General features: G+C 37.3%; 1 protein-coding gene, 1 non-coding gene and 1 pseudogene across 5 annotated transcripts in view; 2 read left to right on the forward strand and 1 right to left on the reverse strand.

Moving 5' to 3' along the window:
* NRG3 (neuregulin 3) overlaps window positions 1–25,381 on the forward strand; it is a 1,121,259-nt gene that overhangs the window by 470,018 nt on the left and 625,860 nt on the right. For all 4 annotated transcript variants that reach the window (XM_003274520.4, XM_003274519.4, XM_030798793.1 and 1 more), the window contains exon 2: window positions 18,666–18,795. In XM_003274520.4, coding sequence (XP_003274568.2) covers window positions 18,666–18,795 — 130 coding nt within the window. The remainder of the gene's footprint in view (window positions 1–18,665; window positions 18,796–25,381) is intronic.
* On the forward strand, window positions 5,817–5,922 carry LOC115831311. Its single transcript, XR_004026834.1, has one exon. It is a non-coding gene; the product is annotated as a U6 spliceosomal RNA (small nuclear RNA).
* On the reverse strand, window positions 12,114–12,735 carry LOC101178011 (annotated as a pseudogene).

The following is a 25,381-nucleotide window of genomic DNA, read 5'->3' on the forward strand; positions in this document are numbered from 1 at the left end:
TTAGCTGATATTGTTGGCCGCTGCCCACATTTCATCCTCCATGGCCTTTACTTCAACTGAATTTCAGTTTTATGCCAACAATCAGCCCACTGTCCTTCACATGGCCATGCATTTGCTTCATTAAGCTACTCAGGGGAATGCCAATATTCAGTCTGACAATGCTCAAGGGGTGGTCATGGGACTCAAATCTTGTTAATGAATTAGGAGTGATGATGTTTAGATGTGATGCCTAAAATCGTGGCAGCTATCTGTGACAAGGGAGCCTAGCCTAAGGATATAGCCAATGATGGCTCAGCAGAATGAGTCCTTTATTTTTGGGGATCTAGTTAAGCAACTATATTAGACAGCCTAGGAACCCTTTCCTGCTAAAAGAGATAATGTTATTTTCCTTCAGATTTAAGCCATTTGTGTTGAGCTTTCTGAACTCTCAGCCAAAATCATTCTCATTGACAGGTAGGTACTCTCATTATCTCCATTTTACAAGTAGGGAAACTGGGGGTTCAATAAGTTAAGTCAGCACTGTTGGAGGCTACAGCAGGGGATCACTTGAGCCCAGAAGTTTAAGGCAGCATCGAGCCATCATCATGCCACTGTACTTCATCCTGGGCAACAGAGCAAGACCCTGTTTCTCAAAAACAAAGAAAAACAAACAAAAAAAAGAAGAACTTAATGAACATCATACAGTTGGTAAAAATATCAGAATTAGGATCAAAATCAAGTCTGTCTTACTTCAGTACCCTAGTGGTTAATTTGTGGTTAGACATCTTCTACATATATTTTTTGAAATATATCACACTAAAGCACTGAAATAAATAATGACAAAAATGTCTAGTAATTCAAATATATAATCTGTGAGAAAGCCACTTTCCCCAGTAATGTTTTATATCAAGGGTTGGTAAATTGTGTAAGGGGTCAAATAATAAATATTTTAGAGTTTATGGGTCAGATGGTTTCTTTCACAACTACTCAACTGACTGTAGCTCAAAAAGCCATAGACAATGCATAAACAGATGAGCTCAGCACTGTTTCAGCAAAATTGTAATTACAAAAACAGGTGGCAGACTAGATTTGGGCCTGGGACCATAGTATACTGAACTCTTCTCCACATGAACTAAATCTTATTCTTTGTGAAGGGTTCGCCAGGTAGGATGGGCAAAAGCTCATTTTACTAGGTATGTACCAAAAAAAAAAAAAGTCACACCAGTAGAAGAGAAAAGGAGATATGGAGTGCAGTGCGGAAGGGGCAGACAGTGCACCCTCTTCGCAAACTTTAAGATATCAAGGAAAATGACTATTTTCCTACTTTGTGGTGCAGGTTGGGAAACAGCTTCAGACAACACAAAGGGAGGGGAGCTCATGGCTTCCACCATCAGAGAGGTAAAGTTAGAGAGTAGATTTCTAGCCTACTATCTGTGCTTAAATTGGAATTTCTGTTAAAAATTCCGAATTTTCTCAGCAATAACTTTCAAAGACCACCACACCATTATCTAACTTACTTTCTTTCTTTCTTTCTTTCTTTCTTTCTTTCTTTCTTTCTTTCTCTCTCTCTCTCTCTCTCTCTCTTTCTTTTCTTTTTTTTTTTTTTTTTTTTTTTTTTTTTTTACAGTCTTGTTCTGTTGCTCAGGCTGGAATGCAGTGGTGCAATCTTGGCTCACTGCAACTTCTGCCTCCCTGGTTCAAACAATTCTCCTGCCTCAGCCTCCCAAGTAGCTGGGATTACAGGTGCCTGCCACCACGCCTGGCTAATTTTTGTATTTTTAATGGAGATGGGGTTTTGCCATGTTGGCCAGGCTAATGACAACCGTTATCTTTCATACTCAAAATATTGAATGATCCACAAGCAGTATAATACATAGCTGTTATTTCTGCAAATGGAGAGATAAGAATTGGAAGTGAACAGATGGTTATAGCTCTTTGATTTTTGTTTTAATTGCTTTCCAACAATCACAGAGACTGGACCAATTTTCTCAATAATATCTGTTCTGAAACAAAGGTCTGGGAGTTAAGTTTGTCAATAAGGCAAAGAGTTTTTGGGAGGTACGTGAGGGTTTTTCTTTATTTTTTCTCAAATGGTTTACAAAGGCATAACGTGAAATTGACTGTTATTTATTTGCAGAATCTTAACTATTGAGTCATATTTGTCCCCTTTTACTTCTTACTAAACTGGAAACATAAAAAAGGGTTTATAGGAAACCAAGGTTAAAAGATAGGAACATAAAGTTTCACTCTTCTTCCCTGCTTCTGGCAACCACTAATTTATTTTCTGTCTCTGTGGATTTGCCTATTCTGGACATTTCCTATAAATGGGATTATGTAATATGTAGACTTATGCCTACTGTCTTTCACTGAGCATAATGCTTTCAAGGTTCACCCATGCTGTAGCATAAATCAGTAACTAGTGTCTTTTATTAGTTAATAATATTCCATTGTATAGATGTACCAACTTTTTTGTTTATTCATCACTTGGTGGACAATGGAGTTGCTTCCACTTTTTGGCTACTGTGTGTATAGTTCTATAAACACTCATAAACAAGTATGAACATTTGTTTTCAATTCTCTTATGTGAGGAGTGGAATTGCTTGGTCTTATGGTAACTCTAACATCTTGAGGAATGATCAAACTTTTCTGCAGCAGCTGTACCATTTTACTTTCCCCAGCATTGTATGACTATTCCTGTTTCTCCACATTCCTGCCAATACTCACTGTTGTCCATTCTAATGGGTGTGAAATGATATTTCATTGTAGTTTTGATTTTACTTTACATAAACACTAACAATTTTGGACATCTTTTATGTGTTTGTTGGATGTATTTATATATTCTTTGGAAAAATGTCTATTCAAATGGAAGGGAAAATTTTAAAGAAGAGAAGATGTATGATAAAATTAATATTTACTGCATGTCTATAATGCATTGGGGCCTTTACTCATAAAAATGATTAATAAGTAATATTTTAATCATATTACATAAATAAGATTCAGATAAATTAAGAATTGCTAAAGAAAATAGTTGGCTATGGTTAAGCCAAGAGTCAAATAAGATCCACACGCCTTCCCTTTGTCCCATGTAAATATTCTTCATGTACATTGATATGAAGATGTACATCTTACAGAGATGAATAAGACAAACATGACTGAATAAAGCATAAGTGTGTCTCTCTCCTCTCTGGAAAAAAGTAAAAACATAAAAAATTTTTATGGAATAATGCAGAAAAGGATCAATTCTCTTTCTGATGTCAGTATGAAAGTCAAGTTGTAGGTAGTGCACTTGTGAGATCATCACCTTACTAGTGATTGATGGGGGCATCCCACTCTTTATTGATCTAGTCTATGTAATAGCACATGAGGAATCCATGAACCGCCCTATGGAGGGCTTATATATCTTTTAAAATGCTATAACCACATCCAGTATCTCTAAACAAGTGCTTAGAGGTTAGAAAGCATTATGAGCATATTAGCCACCTAGACACCACTCTCCCCTGCCCGGCACTTAGCAGAGTATAGATTGGGTACATGACAGTCACACATGCCTTGTTGCTCCTGGGAGGCAGACATGCCTTATTATCTGAACCGATTTCCTCACTTTCCACCCCAGGAATCAATACAGTACTCAGCAGTCTTATATTAGATGCTCAATGATAGATTGTTAAATAAATGACTTTAATTGGCATCATACAGAGATATTACAGAATTAGATATACAGTTGATGCTCAATGAATATGTGCTGACTTATTTAGTAAAGAAGGGAGAGATGTGCTTGGTGCCAAGCACTGTGAAAATCCCACTACCACACATTGTCTTCTTTTCTCATTTAGGCTTCATGAAACCCCATGAATTATATGCTTTCATATATTCACCTTATTCATGTTCAAAATGCCAGCAAGTAGTAAAGTAGTAATGCAAACCCAGATCTGCAAAAGTACATTACAAAGCATTAAGCTGGATATTTAGAACTCAGCACACTAAATTTCATCTGAGGCTAAAACACAGAGTCCCAATGTAGTACCAAGAAACAAACCTTTCGCACTTTTGCTTAAGATGACACCAACACTGTCATGAAGAAGATAAACAGGGGTGCACAGGATGAAACTTCTTCAAAGAAGTGAAATGGTTAATGTATTGGGTACTTCATGCAAGAAGATTTGGAGAACAATGTAATTGTTTTATAATCTGATTGCGTATCCCTAAGACCTGGATGTTTTCAAAATGATAAATGACTTAATGACTGAATACATTCTAGTTGCCTGTTTTAAACAAATGTGACATTTTAGGGGTTAATGCTACATTCTTGATTTCCTGTCTTTTTAGTCAGTAACTGTATTAGTCTGTTCTCACCCAGTTACGAAGAAATACCTGAAACTGGGTAATTTAAAAAGAAAAGAGGTTTAATTGACTCATAGTTCCACATAGCTGGGGAGTCCTCAGGAAACTTACAATCATGGCAGAAGGCACCTCTTCACAGGGCAGCAGGGGAGAGAATGAGGGCCAGCAGAAGAAATGCCAGAGGCTTATAACACCATCAGATCTTGTGAGAACTCACTCACTATCACGAAAACAGCATGGGGGAAGCTGCCTCCATGATTTAGTTACTTCCCACCAGGTCCTTTCCACACGTGGAGATTATGGGGATTACAATTCAAGATGAGATTTGGGTGGAGATACAGCCAAACCATATCAGTAACTTTCTCTCTGTTTAAAAATTTTTAAATTTCTATTTTTTTAAAGTTTGAACATGTTGAGGTTCAAATATCTTAAGCTTCCAAGTGCTCTTTTGACTTATATTTCTGGAGTCCCTTTTGGTCTTCTTGGTCCTTAACGCTTTGGTCACATGCCTGCATTTCCTCTCCTGCTTGTGTGCACTTCTCATGTGCCATGTCTCGGAAGTTGTATCCTTTCCACCTGATTTAGCATTTCTTTATCTTCTGTTGTACAGCTATCAATATGCTATCTAGGGTTGGGGCTGGAGATATAAGACGGCTTAAAGATATCATCCTTTTACTTAAACAACTATCCATCTTTTAAAGTACTTTAATATAATTTTCATAACTTTTCTGGTCAGCCAGAGTAAATACTCTCTAAAGTGTCTTTGACAGTTGGCTTTATTTTTTGAGGAGGAAACTTCTCTTGATTGACTTTATTTGCACCATGATTTGCAGACAAGATACTGAGAATCTGGGGGTGGTGGCTGGGGCTAGTGTTAGAGTTAGTCCTGTTATAATCTCAGTTTCTCAACCCATCCAAATGAGAACACCATAGAAGTAAAAACATATTTCCTATGCAAAGGCTGCATTAAGATATGTCTAGTTCCCACCTCAACCCACTCTCTAAGCCTTTACTGCATAAAATGCAGAGCCGCCACACCACTACTGACAAAAGTGCCCTCTCCACGAACTCTCCTAGAATATTTTTTCTACTTTTGCCCTGACACTTGACATAGTTAGCCAATGCATAAGCAGGGCTTCAAGCCAGGCTCTTGTGTTGCAATATCTATCCTTTCTTTATACCCCAGGCAGAGAAGAAAGTGCTTGGATTTCTGAACACTAGAATAAATGATTCAAATAAGAGCTAAAACTGTTAAGGGGAAAAATAAGATTTTTAAGTAATTAAAGTGAGTGATATTCATTTTCATGAAGGAATTTGAAGAATCAAGTCAATGTTTAGACATTAATTCAAAGCCATAATGGAATGAAAAAATTTGAAAGAGAAAGTAATAGAAATTCCCCGAGTCAAGCACTGTCTTTATTTTTGCACTCACCTACCTCCCCTCAATATCTACTTTGCACAGTATTTTAGTGTGTGCTCAAAAAAATGGGTGTTGGGTGCTTGCTTTGGCAGCACATATACTAAAATGGGAACAATACACAGAAAGTTGTCATGGCCCTGCACAAGGATGACATGCAAATTTGTGAAACATTCCCTATTTTTATGGTTAATAGGTACCAAAAAAAAATAGAAAATGTAAGACCTATTTTGTGATAGCACAACAGGGTGACTATAGTCAATAATAACTTAATCGTACACTTTAAATAACTAAGAGTGTAATAGGATTGTTTGTAACACAAAGTATAAATGCTTGAGGAGATGGATACACCATTTTCCATGATGCGATTATTATGCATTGCATACCTGTATCAAAGCATCTCATGTACTCCATGAATATATACACCGGCTATGTACCCCCAAAAATTAAAAATAAAAATATTTTTAACAATGGTGTTGGGTAGATGGGTTCCAAGATGAATGAACTGCTAAAAAATGGTGCCTTCTAATTGCTCTTATTTACTTATTCTGGAGTGATAAATAGAGTGTTTGGCAAGGAGAAGCTTGAATATACGTAGCTTAAAAGAGTCTGAAACCCAGCACGGCTGGAAATGCAGAATATTAAAGAGATTTCTTTATGGAGTTGGGCTTTTTTGGCTTTTCCTTGCCTTTCTATGGATGAGGTGTGAAATAATAAGACTGTTGTGTGGTCCCTCCATAGTTCAGTTTCATTTCTGTAAAATGAAAATGGTATTTATATTGGATTAATAGGTTTATTCCAAGCATTATTACTGCATGCTGACTTCTAAAGTTTCTCTTATCCCAAGGTTGTTGGTTTGAATTGTCAAAACTATAAGTCCTAAGAATAGATTTATTTATTTTATATGTATATATCTGTTTCATTTTTATAGATTTAGGGAGTACAAGTGCAGATTTCTTACGTTAATATTTTGCATAATGGTAGAGTCTGGGCTTTTAGTGTACTCATCACCCAAAAAGTGATTTGGTAACCCAGTAGGTAGTTTTTCAACCCTTACCTTCCTCCCACATTCCCATCTTTTGTAGTCTCCAGTGTATATTATTTACCACGGTATGTCCATGTGTACCCTTTGTTTAGCTCCCGGTTATAAATGAGAACATAAAGTATTTTACTCTGTTTCTGAGTTATTTTACTTAGGATCATTGCCTCCAGTTTCTGTTCTGTTGATCTGTATCTATTATTATACCACCACCATGGCGTTTTGGTTACTAAGCCTTGAGAGTCCTAGATTTCATAAATCTTTTGCAGCAAAAGATATGATTTCTTTTTTATGGCCGAGTAGTACTTTATGGTATTTATGGTGATATGGTATTTCTGGTGTGTGTATGTGTGTATACTGTATGATATATATATGGAATACGGTATTTATGTTATATATATGCACACACAGACTCACTAATCATCCATTAATGAACACTTAAGGTGATTCCATGTCTTCACTATTGTGAATAGTGCTGCCAAAAATATACAAGTACAGATATCTTTTTGATATAACTATTTCTTTCCCATTGGGTATATACTCAGTAGTGGGATTACTGGATCAAATGGTAGTTCTATTTTTAGTTCTTGGAGAAATCTCCATACTGTTTTCCATAAAGGTTGTAGTAATTTACACTCCCATCAGCAACGTATTAGCATTCCCTTTTCTCCACATCCTCACAATATCTGTTCTTTGTTGACTTTTTAATATTAACCATTCTGGCTGGTGTAAGATGGTATCTCATCGTGGTTTTATCTGCATTTATCTGATGATTAATGATGTTGAGAATGTTTTTCATATGTTTATTGGTTGCTTGTATGTATTCTTTTAAAAAGTGTGTGTTTATGTGTTTTGCCCCCTTTTTAATGGAGTTATTTATTTTTCTTGTTGAGCTGTTTGAGTTCCTTGTAGATTCCGGATATTAGCCCTTTGTCAGATGCATAGATTGCAAATATTTTCCCATTCTGTAAGTTGTCTGTTTACTATATTCATCATTTATTTTGCTTTGTAGAAGCTTTTTAGTTTAATTAACTCTCACTGATATATTTTTGTTTTTATGATGTTTGTTTTTGAGGACTTGGTCATAAATTCTTTGCCTAGGCCAACGTTCAGTAAAGTTTTTCCTAGGTTTTCTTCTAGGATTTTTACAGTTTCAAGTCTTACATTTAAGTCTTTAACTTCATCTTGTGTTAATTTTTGTATATGGTAGGAGATATGGGTATGGTTTCATTCGTCTGCATATGGTTATCCAATTTTTCCAGAACCATTTATTGACTAGAGTGTTCTCTGCCCAGTGTATATTTTTGTTGACTTAGTCAAAGGTCAGTTCATCATAGGTATGTGGCTTTATCAAATCTAGGGCCCTCAATGCTATAGTAACCAAAACGGTATGGTACTGGAATAAAAAAATAGACATATAGATAAGTGGTACAGAATGGAGAACTGATAAATGATTTCAGTAAAGTTTCAGGATACAAAATCAACATGGAAAAATCTGTGGCATTGCTAAACACCAATAATAATAATCAAGCTGAGAACCAAATCAAGAACTCAATCCCATTTACAAAAAAAATTACAAAAAAAATACATAGGCATACATTTAATGAAGGAAGTGAAAGATCTCTACAAGGAAAACTACAAAACACTAATCATAGATGACATAAACAAATGGAAAATCACCCCATGCTCATGGATTTGAAGAATCAATATCATTAAAATGATTATACTGCCCAAAGCAATGTACATATTCAAAACCATTCGATTACATTACCAATGTCATTTTTCACAGGATTAGAAAAAAAAATCCTAAAATTCATGTGGAACCAAAAAAAGGGCTTTAATAGCCAAAGCAATCCTAAACAACCAGAACAAAGCTGGAGGCATCACATACCTGACTTCAAATTATACTAATGACAGATGTAGACCATGAGAGTAGACCTGATGTACAGCAGTGCACTTCATTAATTGTATTGACTGTTAAGAAATTACAATAATTTTATTCTATATGGTAAATAACGACTGCTCAAATCCCCCTGAAAATTGTCTGCCCCCATGCCACCCTGGATGCCTGGGTTCCCAAACCTCCTCATTGTTAATCCAGAAACAAGAGTTAACATTTAGCCCCAGAGGGACCTCCAGGACCCTGCTTTTCTCTTATGGCTGTACAGATTTATTCTGATTAGTCCTATAATTTCCATATGACTGATTAAATATTTTGAACATCACATCCGTACATACTTTCCAGACAAGAAATTTGGATGTGGGAGAAAATTCTTTAATAAACAAACACATAAATTCTCACTAAAAAATGCTTTTTTACATGGAACCCATGAACATGAAAATAAAAACCTTCATTATTAGTCAGCCTCAGGTATGTTCACAGAAGTATAAATATGTTTTTCATCATTCATTTCCAAAAACATTATTCCAGATTTGGAGCAACAAGGTGCTGTTACCTTATCATTCTGAAGTTTTGTGTATGCCTATGATGTTGGTATAATCTTCATTTTACAACCATTATGATACTTATTCACAGAAAGCATGCATTAAGCACTTATTGTGTGTCAGGCTTTGTAATAAATTATGGTGATACAGAGATTGACTTGCTAGGTCCCTAAGATCCCATAATCTAGTTTGAGAAGAGGATGGAGACTGAACATGTAAGCAGTTAAACTGCAATTCAGAGTGACCATCACAGTATTAGAGATGAATAGGAAGTGTGCCTGGAGCTCTGAATACTTTCAGCCACTTCTAACCTGAGGAGCTAGGGAAGACTTCAGTATGTGCTTACATTTCACATAAATCTGAAACAATTAGAAATTATTTGTTAGAGACATATAGCTGTGTATGAGGTAAAGGGAATAGCACATTTAAATTCATAGAGTCTAAAAGTGGCCATATGTGTTCCAGTATTATTGGAGCTCAAGAAATGTGGGAGAGAGACTAGGAAGTGCAGTCCCAGGGAGCCTTCTCTGATGGCTTATGTGGGGAACTGCTGAATAAGCTAGGAAGTGTTTGTTAATCTTGCGTAATGAAGACTCAGTGGAGTTTTAGCCACAAGATGAAGAGAGCTCACATGTGCTATTGAGGTAGGTGTGTTAACTCTTTTTTTTTTTTTTTTTTTTTTTTTTTTTGAGACGGAGTCTTGCTGTGTCACCCAGGCTGGAGTGCTGTGGCGTGATCTCGGCTCACTGTAAGCTCTGTCTCCTGTGTTCATGCCATTCTCCTGCCTCAGCCTCCTGAGTAGCTGGGACTACAGGTGCCCACCACCACGCCTGGCTAATTTTTTTGTGTATTTTAGGTAGAGACGGGGTTTCACTGAGTTAGCCAGGATGGTCTCGATCTCCTGACCTCGAGATCCGCCTGCCTCGGCCTCCCAAAGTGCTGGGATTACAGGCGTGAGCCACCGCGCCCAGCGATGTTAACTCTTGAGTAAGTAGTAGAAGCCAGTGTGAGGTACAGGGAGACCAGACAGGAGGCTGTTTCTATGTGTGAGAAACTTTTATCCACTAGAAGTTCACATAAAGACACATTTGGGAAATAAAGATGTTATAGAGAATGAAACACCATCCCCACCATGGATAGCATCCAGATTAATGCTGGAAATCACATTTCAATTAGAAAATTGCTTAGGAAACTTGATGTCAGAGGAAGGGCAGCCATGTAATTCAAGCCTATGATGGCATCTCTTTCAAGTTTCCCAGTGCACCTGACTCAGAAGATAGAATCAGTCTGTTAGCTGAGTTCTCTCTGTGCTGGAGAAGCATGAAAAAGGCCCCACCAGCATAGACTCGTTCTCTTTGAAGTTTAAGATCCATCTACAAATGGCCATTTTCTTTTCTTAGCAGAAGGTATTGGGGTTTCTACGTACATGCTACTCACTGCTCACGTGTAAGTAAGGTAAAATTTGAGCAAGTGGAAAACAACCCTGCTGTAATCCAGATCATAATATTTCTAAATAAGCACACACAATAGTCAACCAACCTACTTCATGATTTTTTATGGAACGAGGCAGAGACAAGGCCACTCTGCATGCACAAAAGACAGCTAAAGGAAAACACTTAGCATGGTGTTAAGTATATGCTTGGAGTTATTTGAAAGCCAGTCTTTAAGTAATCCAGCATTTAAGCATAGATTAGATGATACTAAGTTGGTGAAAGTCAAAAGTCAAGAGGAAAATCAAGACTATGTGATAACATAGATTCCAAGGAAAGAAAGGTTTCCACAAAGGCAAGAGGATTATGAGTTTCAGTTGCTTTTGAGAATTTTAACGAGATGCGGAAAAAAAAAAAACAACAACCCACTATTGGATTTAGAGATAGTTGGTAACATAAAATAGGCCATTTCAGGAAGATGATGTGGGGTGCAGAGATAGTGTCTCTGAAGCACATAGCACAGAGCCTAGCATAAGCCAAGGGCTCCAGTGACAGTAGCTGCTATTATTATTATCATAGTTCAGAGCAGTTTGAAATATGCATGTGTTTGCATGCTGGTTAAAGGAAATATATTCAGTTTCAGATAAGCTCTGCAATTCCCAAATAAATGCACTTCCATTGAACAAGCTATGTCCCATTCAGGTTTAAATAAGCTGAAACAGTTTTTAAAAGCAGGATTTCAAACTGCAACGTGGCAGATATGTCATGCAACTTTAACAAGGTTCCTTTCTACATTTGTTGCAAAAATTAATGGCTCTGGGATACATCAAGAACTGTCAGTTCTCACAGCAGCCCCACGAATCAATTGAACTTTTAAAATCCTTGCCCTATACTCCCCATTTCTCCCATGCCAGCAAAGTGAACAATTGTCTGATCTTTGGCAGCGGGGAGAAAGCTATCTTTGCCTCTTGCCAGCTGAGAAATGGTTTGTTTCCCTTTCAAACACCACTGCATTCTTCTTGCAATTTCCCTTTACCATTAAATATTTTATAACGCAGTCTCATGCCAGTGCTCTTTCCTGGGTGCCTGATAAATGACAGATTCTACAGGAAATTTCAATATAGGGCAGCAGGTTTCATTTACAGTGTTCCTACAGAAGAGACTGCCAGAGTCAACAACCATATTTAAATGGCTCCTGGCTTGTAAAGGTAGTTTGCTAATCCTAAAAGCTTTTAGATTGCATTGCCAGATTCTTACCTTTTCGTAGAGAATCGTCATATCATGAACTCTATGGGAGCGAAAAAAAAAAACAACTGCTTGAGGAATGTGACTTTTTGTTTGTTTGTTTAAAAATAAATCTTACACAGCCTTACATTTCAGTTTTTTTCTTTAAGAGGAATAAGTTGTGTACAGGGGGATTAAATGCTTTACAGACAAGAAAAAAAACTGCACTAGAACCAACTTATTCATCATCTTCATCTTCATCATCTTCTTCTTCATCCTCTTCATCTTCCTCATCTTTCTCCTCTTCCTTCTTTTCCTTGCTGTTTTCAGCCTTGACAACTCCCTTTTTTGCTGCATCAGGCTTTCCTTTAGCTCGATATGCAGCAGTATCCTTTTCGTATTTTTCCTTCAGTTTGGCAACCTTCTTTTCATAAGGCTGCTTGTTGTCTGCAGCAGTGTTGTTCCACATCTCTCCCAGTTTCTTCGGAACATCACCAATGGACAGGCCAGGATGTTCTCCTGTGATTTTTGGGTGATACTCGGAGCAGAACAGGAAAAAGCCCGAGGGAGGCCTCTTGGGTACATTGGGATCCTTGAACTTCTTTTTTGCCTCCCTTTTGGGAGGGATATAGGTTTTCATTTCTCTTTCATAACGGGCCTTGTCCGCCTTTGCCACATCTTCAAATTTTCCTTTCTCTTTAGCAGACATGGTCTTCTATCTCTCTGAGCACTTTTTAGAAAACCGAGAAGTTGACTGAAGCATCTGGGTGCTTCTTCTTGTGCTCCTCCGGACAAGTTTACACAAAAAATGCATATGATGACATTTTGTCTCTCGGTTTCTTAGGATCTCCTTTGCCCATGTGTAGTTATTTTTCTGCGCTAAGAATTGAGACCGCTGCACTTCCGCGGACGTAAGAAACGAACTCTTGGAGCTCAAGGTCAGCAGGGGTTGGGTTCCTGCTGCTGCGCGTATGGCCCGCCGGAAACCCGCTACAAAGAAAGTAGTGGCGCGTCCCCCAGCGCAACTCTAGCGGACAAAGAGGAAATCTGACATTTTTAAGCCAGGAGTGTGAAGAATTTATTTAGGGTCTAATCTGAGTCTCAATATTTCCTTTATTTATTTATTTATTTATTTTGGTGGCGGGGGGCGATCTTGTTTTTCCCATCCAGGATTCCTTTTCCTGTGCCAATTCAATCACACATATTCAAGCCCAGCTCCAATGCCAACACTTTAAGAAACCCTCAGAGGTAACTATAGCCTGAATTAATCTCTCCCTGTCTTTGACTATCTCATGCAATTATTATCTGTAATAGCCCATTTCCTACTCTTGTTCCTGCAACAATGTATGTGTTCCCACAGTGTGCTGCACTGTGCGGGCAACATAGAAACCTCCATAAGTAATATTCAGATTCAACTCAGTACTTAAGGGGGAAACCAGTCATCGTTGTAATTCGTTAATAAATTAACTTTCATTGCAAAATCTGCGGGGATTTCTGTCTTCCAACCCAACATTTTCTTCCCATTTTGCCTTTAATGAATTCACCACCACCACCTCTCACTGTGCATTTAATTACTCTACTGATTACTTACTATGTATGCTACATGATGTGGAAAGAATAGAAAACTTAAAAGCAAAGCACTCTCCCTGACCTCCCTGGGGATAGAGACCGAAATGTATAAAAAAATAAGAAAACACATTAAACTACATATAACTAGTGCCAGATGAGTGATCCAGATAATCGCACAGTTCCTCTGGCCCCAAGTGATGGGGTACTATTTCTAATGCCAGCAACAGTACTTCCTTAAACTGATCCCTAGACCTTGGTCATGGTGCTTGGAAAACCCTTTCTTAGCAGCATCTCTGCTCATCTTAATCCTAACACTCCTTTATTCTTCCTGTCCCTCTTTTTTGGAAAATCTTTTCTAATTGTTTTGCTTTGTTTTCTCCTCGTTTGTCTTCCATGCTGCTGAGCTGATTTTTCCCTCCTTTAACGAAATTCCATGCTCTTTCCCTAAGTTGTTTTGGAGCCCTTCTTATATCCTAACTTACTTCGCTTTCCAGAAATTTTTTAAATAGAGTTTTTGTTCACTGTAACACTTTTTTTTTTTTCCTGTTTTGAGACAGGGCCTCACTCAGTCCTGTCTCAAACAGGCTGGGGTGCAGTGGCACAATACCAGCTCACTGCAACCTTGACCTCCTGGGCTCAGGTGATCCTCCCACCTCAGCCTTCTGAGTAGCTGGGGTCACAGGCATGCGCCACCATGCCCGACAAATTTATTATTATTATTATTTGTATAGATGGGGGTCTCCCTATGTTGTCCAGGCTGGTCGCAGACTCCTGGGTTCAAGTGATCCTCCCACCTTGGCTCCTATAGTTCTGAGATACAGGTGTGAGCCAGAGTACCTGGCCTATGATACCACTTTTTAACACAAACAATTAGAAAAATGCTATATAAAAAAGTTGGCCTTTTGTTTTTTTTTTTTTTTTTTGATGGAGTTTGGCTCTTGTTGTCCAGGCTTGAGTGCAATGGCGCAACCTCCACCTCATGGGTTCAAGTGATTCTCCTGCCTCAGCCTTCCAAGTAACTGTGAATACAGGCGCCTGCCACCATGCCTGGCTAATTTTTTGTATTTTTAGTAGAGACAGGGTTTCACCATGTTGGCCAGGCTGGTCTCCAACTCCTGATCTCAGGTGATCCACCCACCTTGGCCTCCCAAATTGCTATGATTATGGGTGTGAGCCACCGCGCCGGGCCAAAATTTCTGCCTTCTATAAATACCTATTCTGCGCCTCTGTGTCATGCCATCCATAAGCCCATGGATTAAAGATGTGAAGACCTGCTCTGCTCCGTGGAAGCAAGCTCATGGTCAAGTCAGATGGGAGCTTCAGAAGCTGATGAATGTGGAGAGAATGATGTCTGATAGCAGGGCCCACTCTGGAATAAGGGATCATAAAGAAAGCCTTGAAATACCAATTGGTATTCACAGGAATATTAGGCCCCTCCTGTTTACTTACAGGAACCTTCATCCATATAATTGTTTTGAAGGCAATAGCTCTATAACAAATTATTTACCAAATTACATTCCTAGAAACAGAAGTTTGATTAAATACATGCCAAAATAGTACCATAGAGTATAGCCAGCTTAGTGTATTGGACTGTCTTAAAAGTGGCATAGCTTTAAAAAATATAAACAAGCTTCCAAAAGTGTTGAATTTGCTCACAGATGAGAGTTTTTGATTACTAAGACACACCAAGGTTGTTTAGGATCATAACTTTTATAGTTTGGCATTAGATCTTATCCATGTTCTCATTCTCACAAATGTTCCATGTTTCTTCTTCAGAATAAAACACTCAGCTGGATACATTAGAGCACACTGTGCCACCTTAGGGCACAGAAAGAAAATAAAGAATTGCACCTTATATTTTATTTTTGGCTCATTCTTATTTATGTTCTATTTTATGTGTTTTGTAGTACATCTTGTATGTTGAAAATTAAATAGATGTATGAATACATACATGAACTTTAATCAGATGTACAAATGTAGGAGGATATCATCCAAAATTATTAGCATCTCTTTAGTAGGCTTTGTTTGGTTGTAAGTAATAGAAAACCTCGGTAAGAGTGACTTAGACACAGTATTCTTATTATTTAGTCAACAAAAATCTAAGTAGGTGGTCTTAGAGTTAGCATAGCAACCTAGTGATTTTATTAAAGGTTCAGAATTTGCCTATATTTCCATACACATATTTTGCATGATGACTTTCAAGAATAAAATTTCAGCTCATGATGAATTACACTTACCTTACCCAATGCCTCTGTGATTTCAGTTGGGTAATACTATATAGAGAATATATAGTAAAATGCGTAGGTATATTCTAAGGTTTCAAATGTATTGATAATTGCAGTTATTTACTTAAATGATCATACCCAATATTTTATTATTGTTTATTATATTGTCATTAAAAAGTTATAATAATGATGTTTTCTTTGAATTCAGTAAAGTCATTGTGAAGGTTAAGCATGTGCATTTTAAATTAATTTGGAGATTCTTTAAGCTATGGAAATGGAAAGCCTCAGTACATGTTAAGCCTGATATCTGAGCTTTCCCACCCCAGACTTTTGCAGAGCCATTTACCTGGGTCTCTGATCCTCTGTAATGTGCCGATAGATGATAACATGATGGAGAAATCAGTTGGTAGAATGGGGCGGTAACCACTAGAGACAGCAGTTGTCAGATGGAAATTAATTGATTGTAATTGCTATGCCATTGTATTGCACTTGAAGTCTGTAGCTTGTTAAAACCACTGATTATAAAATAAGGATCTCACTTTTTATGCTGTAGATTATGTTAATGAAAAACTGTTCTTAGAAGCATGATCAGTGAATATCAATAAATGGATAATAAGAAATTAAAGGAAAAGTTAACTAACTGATCATGAGTTAATATACTTCAGCAGCCAGAGTAGCAGTCAACTGTGCACCGTTTCATATTGAATTTTTTGCTCAGAGCTCTTGAATTTTAAATATTTCCCATAGAGAGATTGATTCTGTGTGACTGTTTATCACATACTGTCTTGAGTAACAGATCTTTTCTGTAGAGAATCTCCTGCAAGATGGAAAATGTGTGTGTTTTGCAGAGCCTTTATTTTGTGCCAAAGTATTAACAAGCAGATATTTTGAAATGGAAAACATAAGTTCCCATTGCAACACCAATACTGGTTTATTTCAGTGCTCATGGAATATGAGTAACATATGTGTGAGGGTCTGTGTGAATCTGAAGGCCTTACTTTTGCAGTCTTTATCAATATTATAAAAAGTATACTAAAATGATAACATAAATGTTAAATTATATTTATTTCACTTTTTGCTGTACAAAATGCATTAATTTTTGTAAAATTGTAGTGAAGTTTTTAATTATAGCTTTCATTTATAGCATTTATTGTTGATGTTAATGAGATTAGATATTTTGGAGATATTTTTATGAGCTCCAATTCTCATTAAGCCTCCATGCCGGCCCTCAAGGACCTTATAGAAGAAAGGAACAGATAAAACAAAGAAAGGATTACTTACAGTGTTGAATGCAATGATGAAAGTGATAAGAGGCACTGGGAGGCACAAGATGAGATCATCTAAGTTCTGAGGATTTCTGGGTGTCTTCAACAAAGAATGAAGGTCTGGGAAGAAGGAGCAGTGTGACAGTTCTTGGTATTTTGGGGAAATAGAATGATAGTTGAAAATTAAGTTGCGTAAAATTTTAGAGTGCAAGAAGAGACCAGATAGACAAACATATAGATGGCCCATGCCCTAGTTTGCCCTACTATGGATTTTAAAGTTATTCCCACAGGAGAGCCCATGAGGATTTTTAGATGTGGGAGAGACAAGGGTGAGTTTCCTTTTAAACTGATCACTCACCATCAGTTGTGAGGATAATCAGGGAAGAAGCTCATTGTGACCTTCATTTACTGTCTTAGTCCGTTTTCTATTGCTTTAACTGAATACCTGAAGCTAGGTAATTTATAAAGAACATGCATTTATTTCTTGCAGTTTTGGAGGCTGGGAAGTCTAAGGTCAAGGGGCTGCATCTGCTGAGGGCATTCTTGCTGGCAAGGACTCTCTGCAAGCCCTGAGGCAGTGCAGGGCATCACATGGATAGGGAGCAAGAGCATGTCAACTGTGTCCTTTCTCTTCTTGAGCAGCCAACAGTTCCATCATGGGGACTTCACCCTGATGACCTTATCCATTCCTAATTACCTCCCAAAGGCCCCATCTTCAAATATCATCAACATATGAATTTGAGGATTAATTTTCCAACACGTGGAATTTGGGAGACACATTAAAACAAGAGCAGTTAATAAGCTGGTATAATATCCCATGCTTGAATATTATTATTAATCTAAATCTCTGCAAAGAAAATTAAAAGCTTAAGCGCTGAATAATTTTTTCTTCTTTGACTTTTTAAGTATATTTTTTGTTGAATGTTACGGTGGAATTGGAGCTAATAGTTGCTTAAAACTCTGTAATTAGAATAATGTCTACATGTGGTAACAGAGTCTGTATCTTGTAGATAGCACTTATTTATGGTTAGTCTCGTATCTGGGATGCAGATATTGATGTATAACTTAATTTGAAAATGTAAGTAATTATGATTTTAAAAACGCATGTTTAAGATATGCTAAAAAATGACAATAATTGGTGCTGTTAAATATTTACCAGAAACATTCTTCATATTTGAGAATCTGTTTCAGAATTTAGAACATTTGCATTTTAATTACATAATAAAAGGAGAAAGTGAAAGAATAATTGGCTTAGCTATTAGCCAATTATAGCTGTAACTGAAAAAAATCCCCCAAACTGACATTGGATTCCACAGAACAGTCACAATATACATTGATCAGATGTTTAATTATATTTGGCAGCAATAAAGGGAAGGGAATGTTGTTTCAATCCTTCATACAACATGTTTGTTAAAACTGAAATTAATGAGGGTGGATTTGGGGTGTTTGACTTAGGATCATTCAGCTTTTAGTGTTTACTTTTCCTCAAATGGGGCTTCTCCAGAGTGACTCCAATAGATAAAATTTAGTGGAGAAATAAGACAATTGAATACAGTGGTTACAGCCAGCTGCATTTGGTCAGTACCACGGAGGGCTGGAGCTGTCTGTCTAGAGTCCCAGAGGTCAGAGCCCATGAGAAGGCCTCCATACAGAGATCCAGGGCTAGTGACAGGAGTTGTTGGTGTCAGAATGTACTGCTGACAGCATTTCCCTCTGTGCTTTCCCTTACAGATACGACGACATATTCCACAGAGCGATCCGAGCACTTCAAACCCTGCCGAGACAAGGACCTTGCATACTGTCTCAATGATGGCGAGTGCTTTGTGATCGAAACCCTGACCGGATCCCATAAACACTGTCGGTAAGCCACGGAGGCCACTGGTGGAAAGGGCAGGCCCTCTGCAAGGCCTGGGGGTGGAGGGTGCTGGCAGCATCTGGAATGTGTCATGTCCGGGATACACACAGTCCCACCGTTTGAATAGCAGAATTGGGAGTCTTAATTTGGAAAGGGCAAGGCTGCTGTCTCTTTAACAGTTGAAGAAGACAAAACGGAAACAAAGTAGTTATGGTTTAAGTTTTACCTGATCAAGCAAACAAAGATTTGCTTTTAGATCTGCAAAGTTAATGGAAATAATTATTTACACACTTTCGAAGCGTATATTTATAACGTGGAACTTAGGCATATATCCTAGTACTCAGAAATAATCTGTTCTTGAGAACCTGCAGACTGTGGCAGGAGAAGCAAACTGCTCATCTAAGATCTAGAATCTCAGTGTTTATTGTGAACCAACCCCAGAGACTTTAACTGTGTCCAGAGAGAACGGCATTTTATTTTGTTTCTTCCTTCGTTTATTAATTTCTGTACTTTTTCTTAACACCTCTGATGAAACACTCTCCAGCAAGAAGTTGTGAATGAAATAGTAGTCCTGTGATAGTCTAGGTAGAGAACTACTTGGGGAAAACTCCCAGTAGAGATCAGGAAGGTGTTTAACTGGTTTTTAGAGACATAAGGTTATGTAACTGCTAAAAATAAAAACAAGGGAGGATAAAGAGTGCACTTATAGACACTGCAGCTTTAAGACTCAATAGAAGAATCAAATTAACATCTGAAAACTATTTCTTACCAAGCTTTCATTTCCAGTATTACCCTGGTAATTTGTTTTTCTTTGCAATTGTATATGCATCAGTGATCATATATATCCACACCCCTTTTCTTCTCTTTATTTGCTCTTCTCATATGACACAGTTATTAAATTAATTATTCTGAATCATGAGGCATGGAAAATTATGACCTTTTTCTATTACTATTATAGAACTCTATTCCCATGTTGTTTCACTAAGATGGTGCAGAGAAATGTATTGTATAGTTACGAACTTAGAACATGCCATGCCAGCAGAAGCTGCCTGGATCCAAGAGCCAGGTTTAGTCCACAGGGAAGATGTATTGCCACACTGAGCAATGGCACAGGTTTGGAAGAACAGATACATGATATAGTAGGACGGCTCTGTAAAAGTTACCATATGTCCTGTATCAGGACAAATAGAACTGTGACCTTTCCTCACCCCTGACATGTGGTGTTCATATATGACTTTGGCAGTGCCGCTGCATTTACCCTAGTTGCAAAATTTGCACCCTATTCCTATGCTGTGCAAACCTGGGTTGGGGAAGAAGGGGAGTGGGGATTGTTTCTCTCCACACTCCTCCTCTCTCATATTTATTGTGACTGTGCATGTATGGATACAAAGCACACAAGTGACATTAAGACCTTAAGGGAAAATCCAGGAATGAGCTACCCCTTCAAAGCGTGAGGTGCATGCAAGCTCTTTTAGATCCTCAACCATGTTACAGTGGCCAATCTAATGGGATTATCATTTGGAAGTGGCCAATGCAATCAATTATGTTTAAATTCATAATCAGTTGAAGAAGGGATGAATCAGAAGCATTAGCTAAAGTAGTGGCTTTCTTTGAGGGTGTTTTAGCCGGAGGAGGAATCGGATCAGGTCCCACCACAGTATGCAGGCTGAGATGATTCATCTTTTCCAAAACTGAGACTATCAGGAGAACAAAGGAATTCTTCTTTTTCCACATATGGTCATGCTGTATTCTTCATTACTTCATGAGTGTATTAATTTGCTAGGACTGCTGTAACAAAGTGCTACAGACTGGGAGGCTTCACTATGGAAATTTACTTTCTTACAGTCCTGGAGATCAGAAGTCCAAGATCAAGGTGTCTGCAGAGTTGATTCCTTTTGAGGCCTCTCTCCTTGGCTTATAGATGGTCAAGGAGATGTACCTTATCATGTTTCCTCTGTAGGTGTTTGTGTTCAAAGTTGATTCCTTTTGAGGCCTCTCTCCTTGGCCCGTAGATGGTCAAGGAGATGTATCTTCTCATGATGTTTCCTCTCTAGGTGTGTGTGTTCCAAATTTCCTCTAAGGACATCAGCCATATTAGATTAGACCACATCCTCATGACCTGATTTTAACTTCATTACTTCTGTAAAGACTTTTCTCCAAATATGATCACATTCTGAGGAACTGGAGTTTACTTCATGTAGGGATTTTATTTTTTTGTAGATAAATTCAGTCTATAACAATGAGTCTCATGTCCATAAAAGAAAAACCCTTTGCTTTTGTGAGATGCATGTACATCTCTAATTTTTGTAACACATATAAGCAGATATATACCTATAGTTAAGTGAAATGATGTACATATTTAATAATTTTGGCCTTCTGTCTTCATATTTCTTGCATATTTCAGTACAGACAGCCTGTTATTTAACATAGACTCACAACATAGCTAATCATGACAAAAGACTAGCCTAAGACAAAATTGGAACTCGAGTAGGTTAATAGATGCCTATAAATCTCATACTAGTGTGTATGAATAAATCACACACAACATGTGCCTGCTATTCATCTCTCAAGCTTTGCTGTGAATAAAAGGCTTACATTTGTTCCTGCATCAGGCACTTCTAAAAATTCCAATGTAGTTATTAATAATGTGCCATTTTGTACAGCACTCTATTTAAGTAGTATGTTTCAGTCATTCCCCTATTCAACAAATGTTTACTGAGCACCTCCTATCACTAAGATACTGTTGAATAAATACATACAGAAATGAATTTAAAAATTAAATGGCAGAGTGCTTTGTAATGTGTTTGGAGTAAGAAAAATACTTCATCGTTAGGAAATGTTAAAAATCAAAATACTTCAGAGTGACTGACATGCTACCAGGAGTATGTTTACCACATGGTAGTTACTGGATTTTGTTTCAAGTTAAATAAGATGCCATTTAATAGATCTGAGCGGCAATATAAAGGCTTGTGCATGACTCCAGCTTATTCAATAGTTTATTTTTGTATGTCTCAAAAGATTAGACATCTAAATCTGAAAGAAATTAAAATTGTATTTCCTAGATTAAAAAATACATTGTAATCCTATAATAAACTGCATCAAATATTTTTCTGTGTTGTGAAAATAGACGATGCTCAGACACATTTCTGTTTTCTTCTCAAGGAACGATAAGAACACAATTACCAAACTATTTGTGATGGAAATCCTGAAAGTACATGCAAAAAAAAAAAGACAATAATCCCAGAAAAGGGAGGAGTTGAAAGTGGGGGACACGTTTGTTTCTTTGTAATTTTCTTATTCCAATTCTTCAAGAAACATTTGTGGTACCAGTGCTTAGAAATTATAAAGCAATTTAATTAAAAAAATCAACAGAAGGATTTTTAAAGAACAAGAAATAGAGAAAATAGATTTTCCTAAATTCAAAATATAATGTGTATATATATATGTATGTATGTGTGTATATATACATATATATATATATTTTTTTATTTTTTTTTATTTTTTATTTTTCTGAGAGGGAGCCTTGCTCTGTCACTCAGGTTGGAGCACAGTGGTGTGATCTTGGCTCAATGCAGCCTCAATCTCCTGATCTCAGGCCATTCTCCCTACACAGCCTTCTGAGTAGCTGGGACTACAGGTGCTCACCACCATGCCCAGATAATTTCTGGTTTTTTTTGTTTGTTTGTTTGGTTTTTTTTTGTTTGTTTTTTTTGTAGAGATGGAGCCTCACTAGGTTGCCCAGGCTGGTCTCCAACTCCTGGCCTCAAGTGATCCCACTGCCTCGGCTTTCTAAAATTTTGGGATTACAGATGTGAGTTACTATGCCCAGCCTGAAAATATAAAGCCACAGATCATCCACAGGCTAATTAGTGAAAACAGATTGTGGCATATTGTGGCACTTAGTATAGAGCAAGGATTGATTCATAAACCAGTGGAAAATGAGACACCGATTGTTCAATAAATGATTGACTATCAGGTAAATAGAATCAGAAGTGTATGTTGACCCCTCTTTCTATACCAAAAGTATACTAATGATTTAAAAAAAAAGTTAATGTAATAAACAAATAAAGCCTAGGGAAAATAATAAATAAAATTACATATTTATTTATGTCAGCAATTGTAAGGACCTGTGAGCAAATAAAAGCAATGGAAGGCAAAAATTAACAACTTTAACACAGCATTGTTTTTTATCTGAATATCATAAATCAGAAACAAAATTAAAAGACAAACTATGAGGAAACCGAATAACAAATATGGCAAAGAATTAAAACCCTGAAGAAGTCATGTAGATCAAAGGGTAACATTAAAATAAAATCTCAATAGGAAATAGACAAAGGGGAGGAACATAATCTATCTAAAGAGAAATACAGATAACCAGCAAACAAGTATACTCAGCCTCACAGAGAAATGCAAATTAAGTATTTTTTTTCCTGTCCTTTATTTAAAGATTTTTAAAAGTGATACCCAGATTGGTAAGGGGGCTGTGAAAACACCTGTCCGCAAATACTACTCGAGGGAGTGCACTTTCTTAAAGATTTTTTTGTGGGTAATATTTTAGTATGTTTTAAAAGCCTTATAGTGGTTTTTTTGTTTGTTGGGTTGGTTTTTTTTGAGACGGAGTCTCACCTTGTCACCCAGGCTGGAGTGCAGTGGCCTGATCTAGGCTCACTGCAAACTCCACCTCCCAGGTTCACGCCATTCTCCTGCCTCAGCCTCTCTGGTAGCTGGGACTACAGGCACCCGCCACCACGCCTGGCTGATTTTTTGTAGTTTTTTCGTAGAGACAGGGTTTCAGTGTGTTAGCCAGGATGGTCTCGATCTCCTGACCTCGTGATCCACCCGCCTCAGCCTCCCAAAGTGCTAGGGTTACAGGCGTAAGCCACCACACGTGGCCCATAGACATGCTTGTGAATATTTATTTGTAGGGAAGCTCACCACATTTTTATCTGTAATAGCAAAAATTTTTAACAAGTCTGAAATTATGAATTTAAATGTCTATATAAATTAGAATATATGTGTACATTGGATGAATTTTCACAGTATTTTGAGGATATCCAATGGTCACTATGTCATGTTAGGTATAAAAATGTAATATGAAATTGCAAACTTGAACATACAGTAGAATCCTAATTCTGAAAAAAAAAAAAAAAAACCTAAAAAGATTGATAGTTTATTACTATTTGCTTCTTTCAACTTGGCGAATTTTCTAACGTCTCTATATTACACATATACTTCATTTATGTAACACTCGGTTAAGACAGTTGACTCCTGCCTCTAGTCTTTCCATTAAGAAATATAAATAGCGTCCCTGTCTTTGTAAAATCAAGGTCATTATAAGTCACTGTTATTAAGCTGATAAGAGAACTTTCAATTAAGTGCTTCCAGATTAAGCACTACTAAGTCTATTTGAGTGTGTCTGCTCCTTCTTTTATTAATAATTCATTGATACATTTTATAATAATTAATTTTCATGTAGAAATCATGTTTTGAAAACATTAAAAACATTGGATTTAATAAAAGGTAGATACACCCTATAGAAATGAAGCTGGATAAAGAAGGAAAGTAAGTCACCAGAAACACTTTGAATCAAAATATTCTGAATAAAATCAGAATATTCTATGATCTTTTCATTTTTATGCCATTTCAAAAATGTTGGCAATGGTGCTATGTATAATATATTGCACTAGAGTGAAAAGAGGTAGCCATTGTAATTGAAAAGATTGCTACACATTTGAATGGACCAAATGTGTTTTAAGGCCAAATTCAAGTAAAAAGGATGTGTCTCTTCTGAATTGAAGCTCATTAAATGTTTCACCAGCCTTCCTGCAAAAATGGATTTTCAAAACTTTGGAAAGGATAACATTTAAGATGAATTTGACCTGTATTGACCGTTCTGGAAATCAACCAAGCAATTCGCTTGAAGATACTTGAAGCACTTGAAATAAATATGGAATTGCTGGAAAAAGAATAAGGCAGCCCAATAGCAACCATTGTCCAGGGTGATACTTTGGTAACAGGACTGATGGCTTTTATAACAATCTGACATGCTGATAGGAGTTGGGGAGTGGGGGCAGCCATTGGGAAGGGGGAAGGGAACCCTAAGAGTAGTTTTTTCTCCCTATTATGACTGGCTGTCTCTGAGTAGGTTTTGAAATGAAAGCTTCCATTTTTAAGAGAATTGATTGGTCATTGTGTAATGACAATTCTGCGATATAATAGGACCATCCCAGTTAGTGCTTTGCTCTGTCACTTTGGAGGTCCGTTAGCTCTTCCATTCAGTGAGGGTCCTCTTTATCAAATGGTTCTCCAGTAAGTGCTCTGGGAGCAGCAGCTAATGATTCCCTGTGGCTGAAGCAAGTCAGAATGAAAATGGAGTTTTGGCACTCATCCCTGAACTCCATCGGCAGGAGGGAATGAAGGCTAAAATATCTATAAATCCAGACCAGGCTGCAGAGTTGCTGCAGATTCCCTGCCGAATGGTGTTAATAACAAGGTGAAGAACCTTAGAAGAATTTTCAGGTTCATCAAAGAAATGTTCATGAGAATGTTTGCCATAGCCCAGACATAATTTAAGTAATTTGCAATAGCCATA

Source organism: Nomascus leucogenys, chromosome 18 (genome assembly GCF_006542625.1).
Source record: "Nomascus leucogenys isolate Asia chromosome 18, Asia_NLE_v1, whole genome shotgun sequence".
Lineage (NCBI taxonomy): Eukaryota > Metazoa > Chordata > Mammalia > Primates > Hylobatidae > Nomascus > Nomascus leucogenys.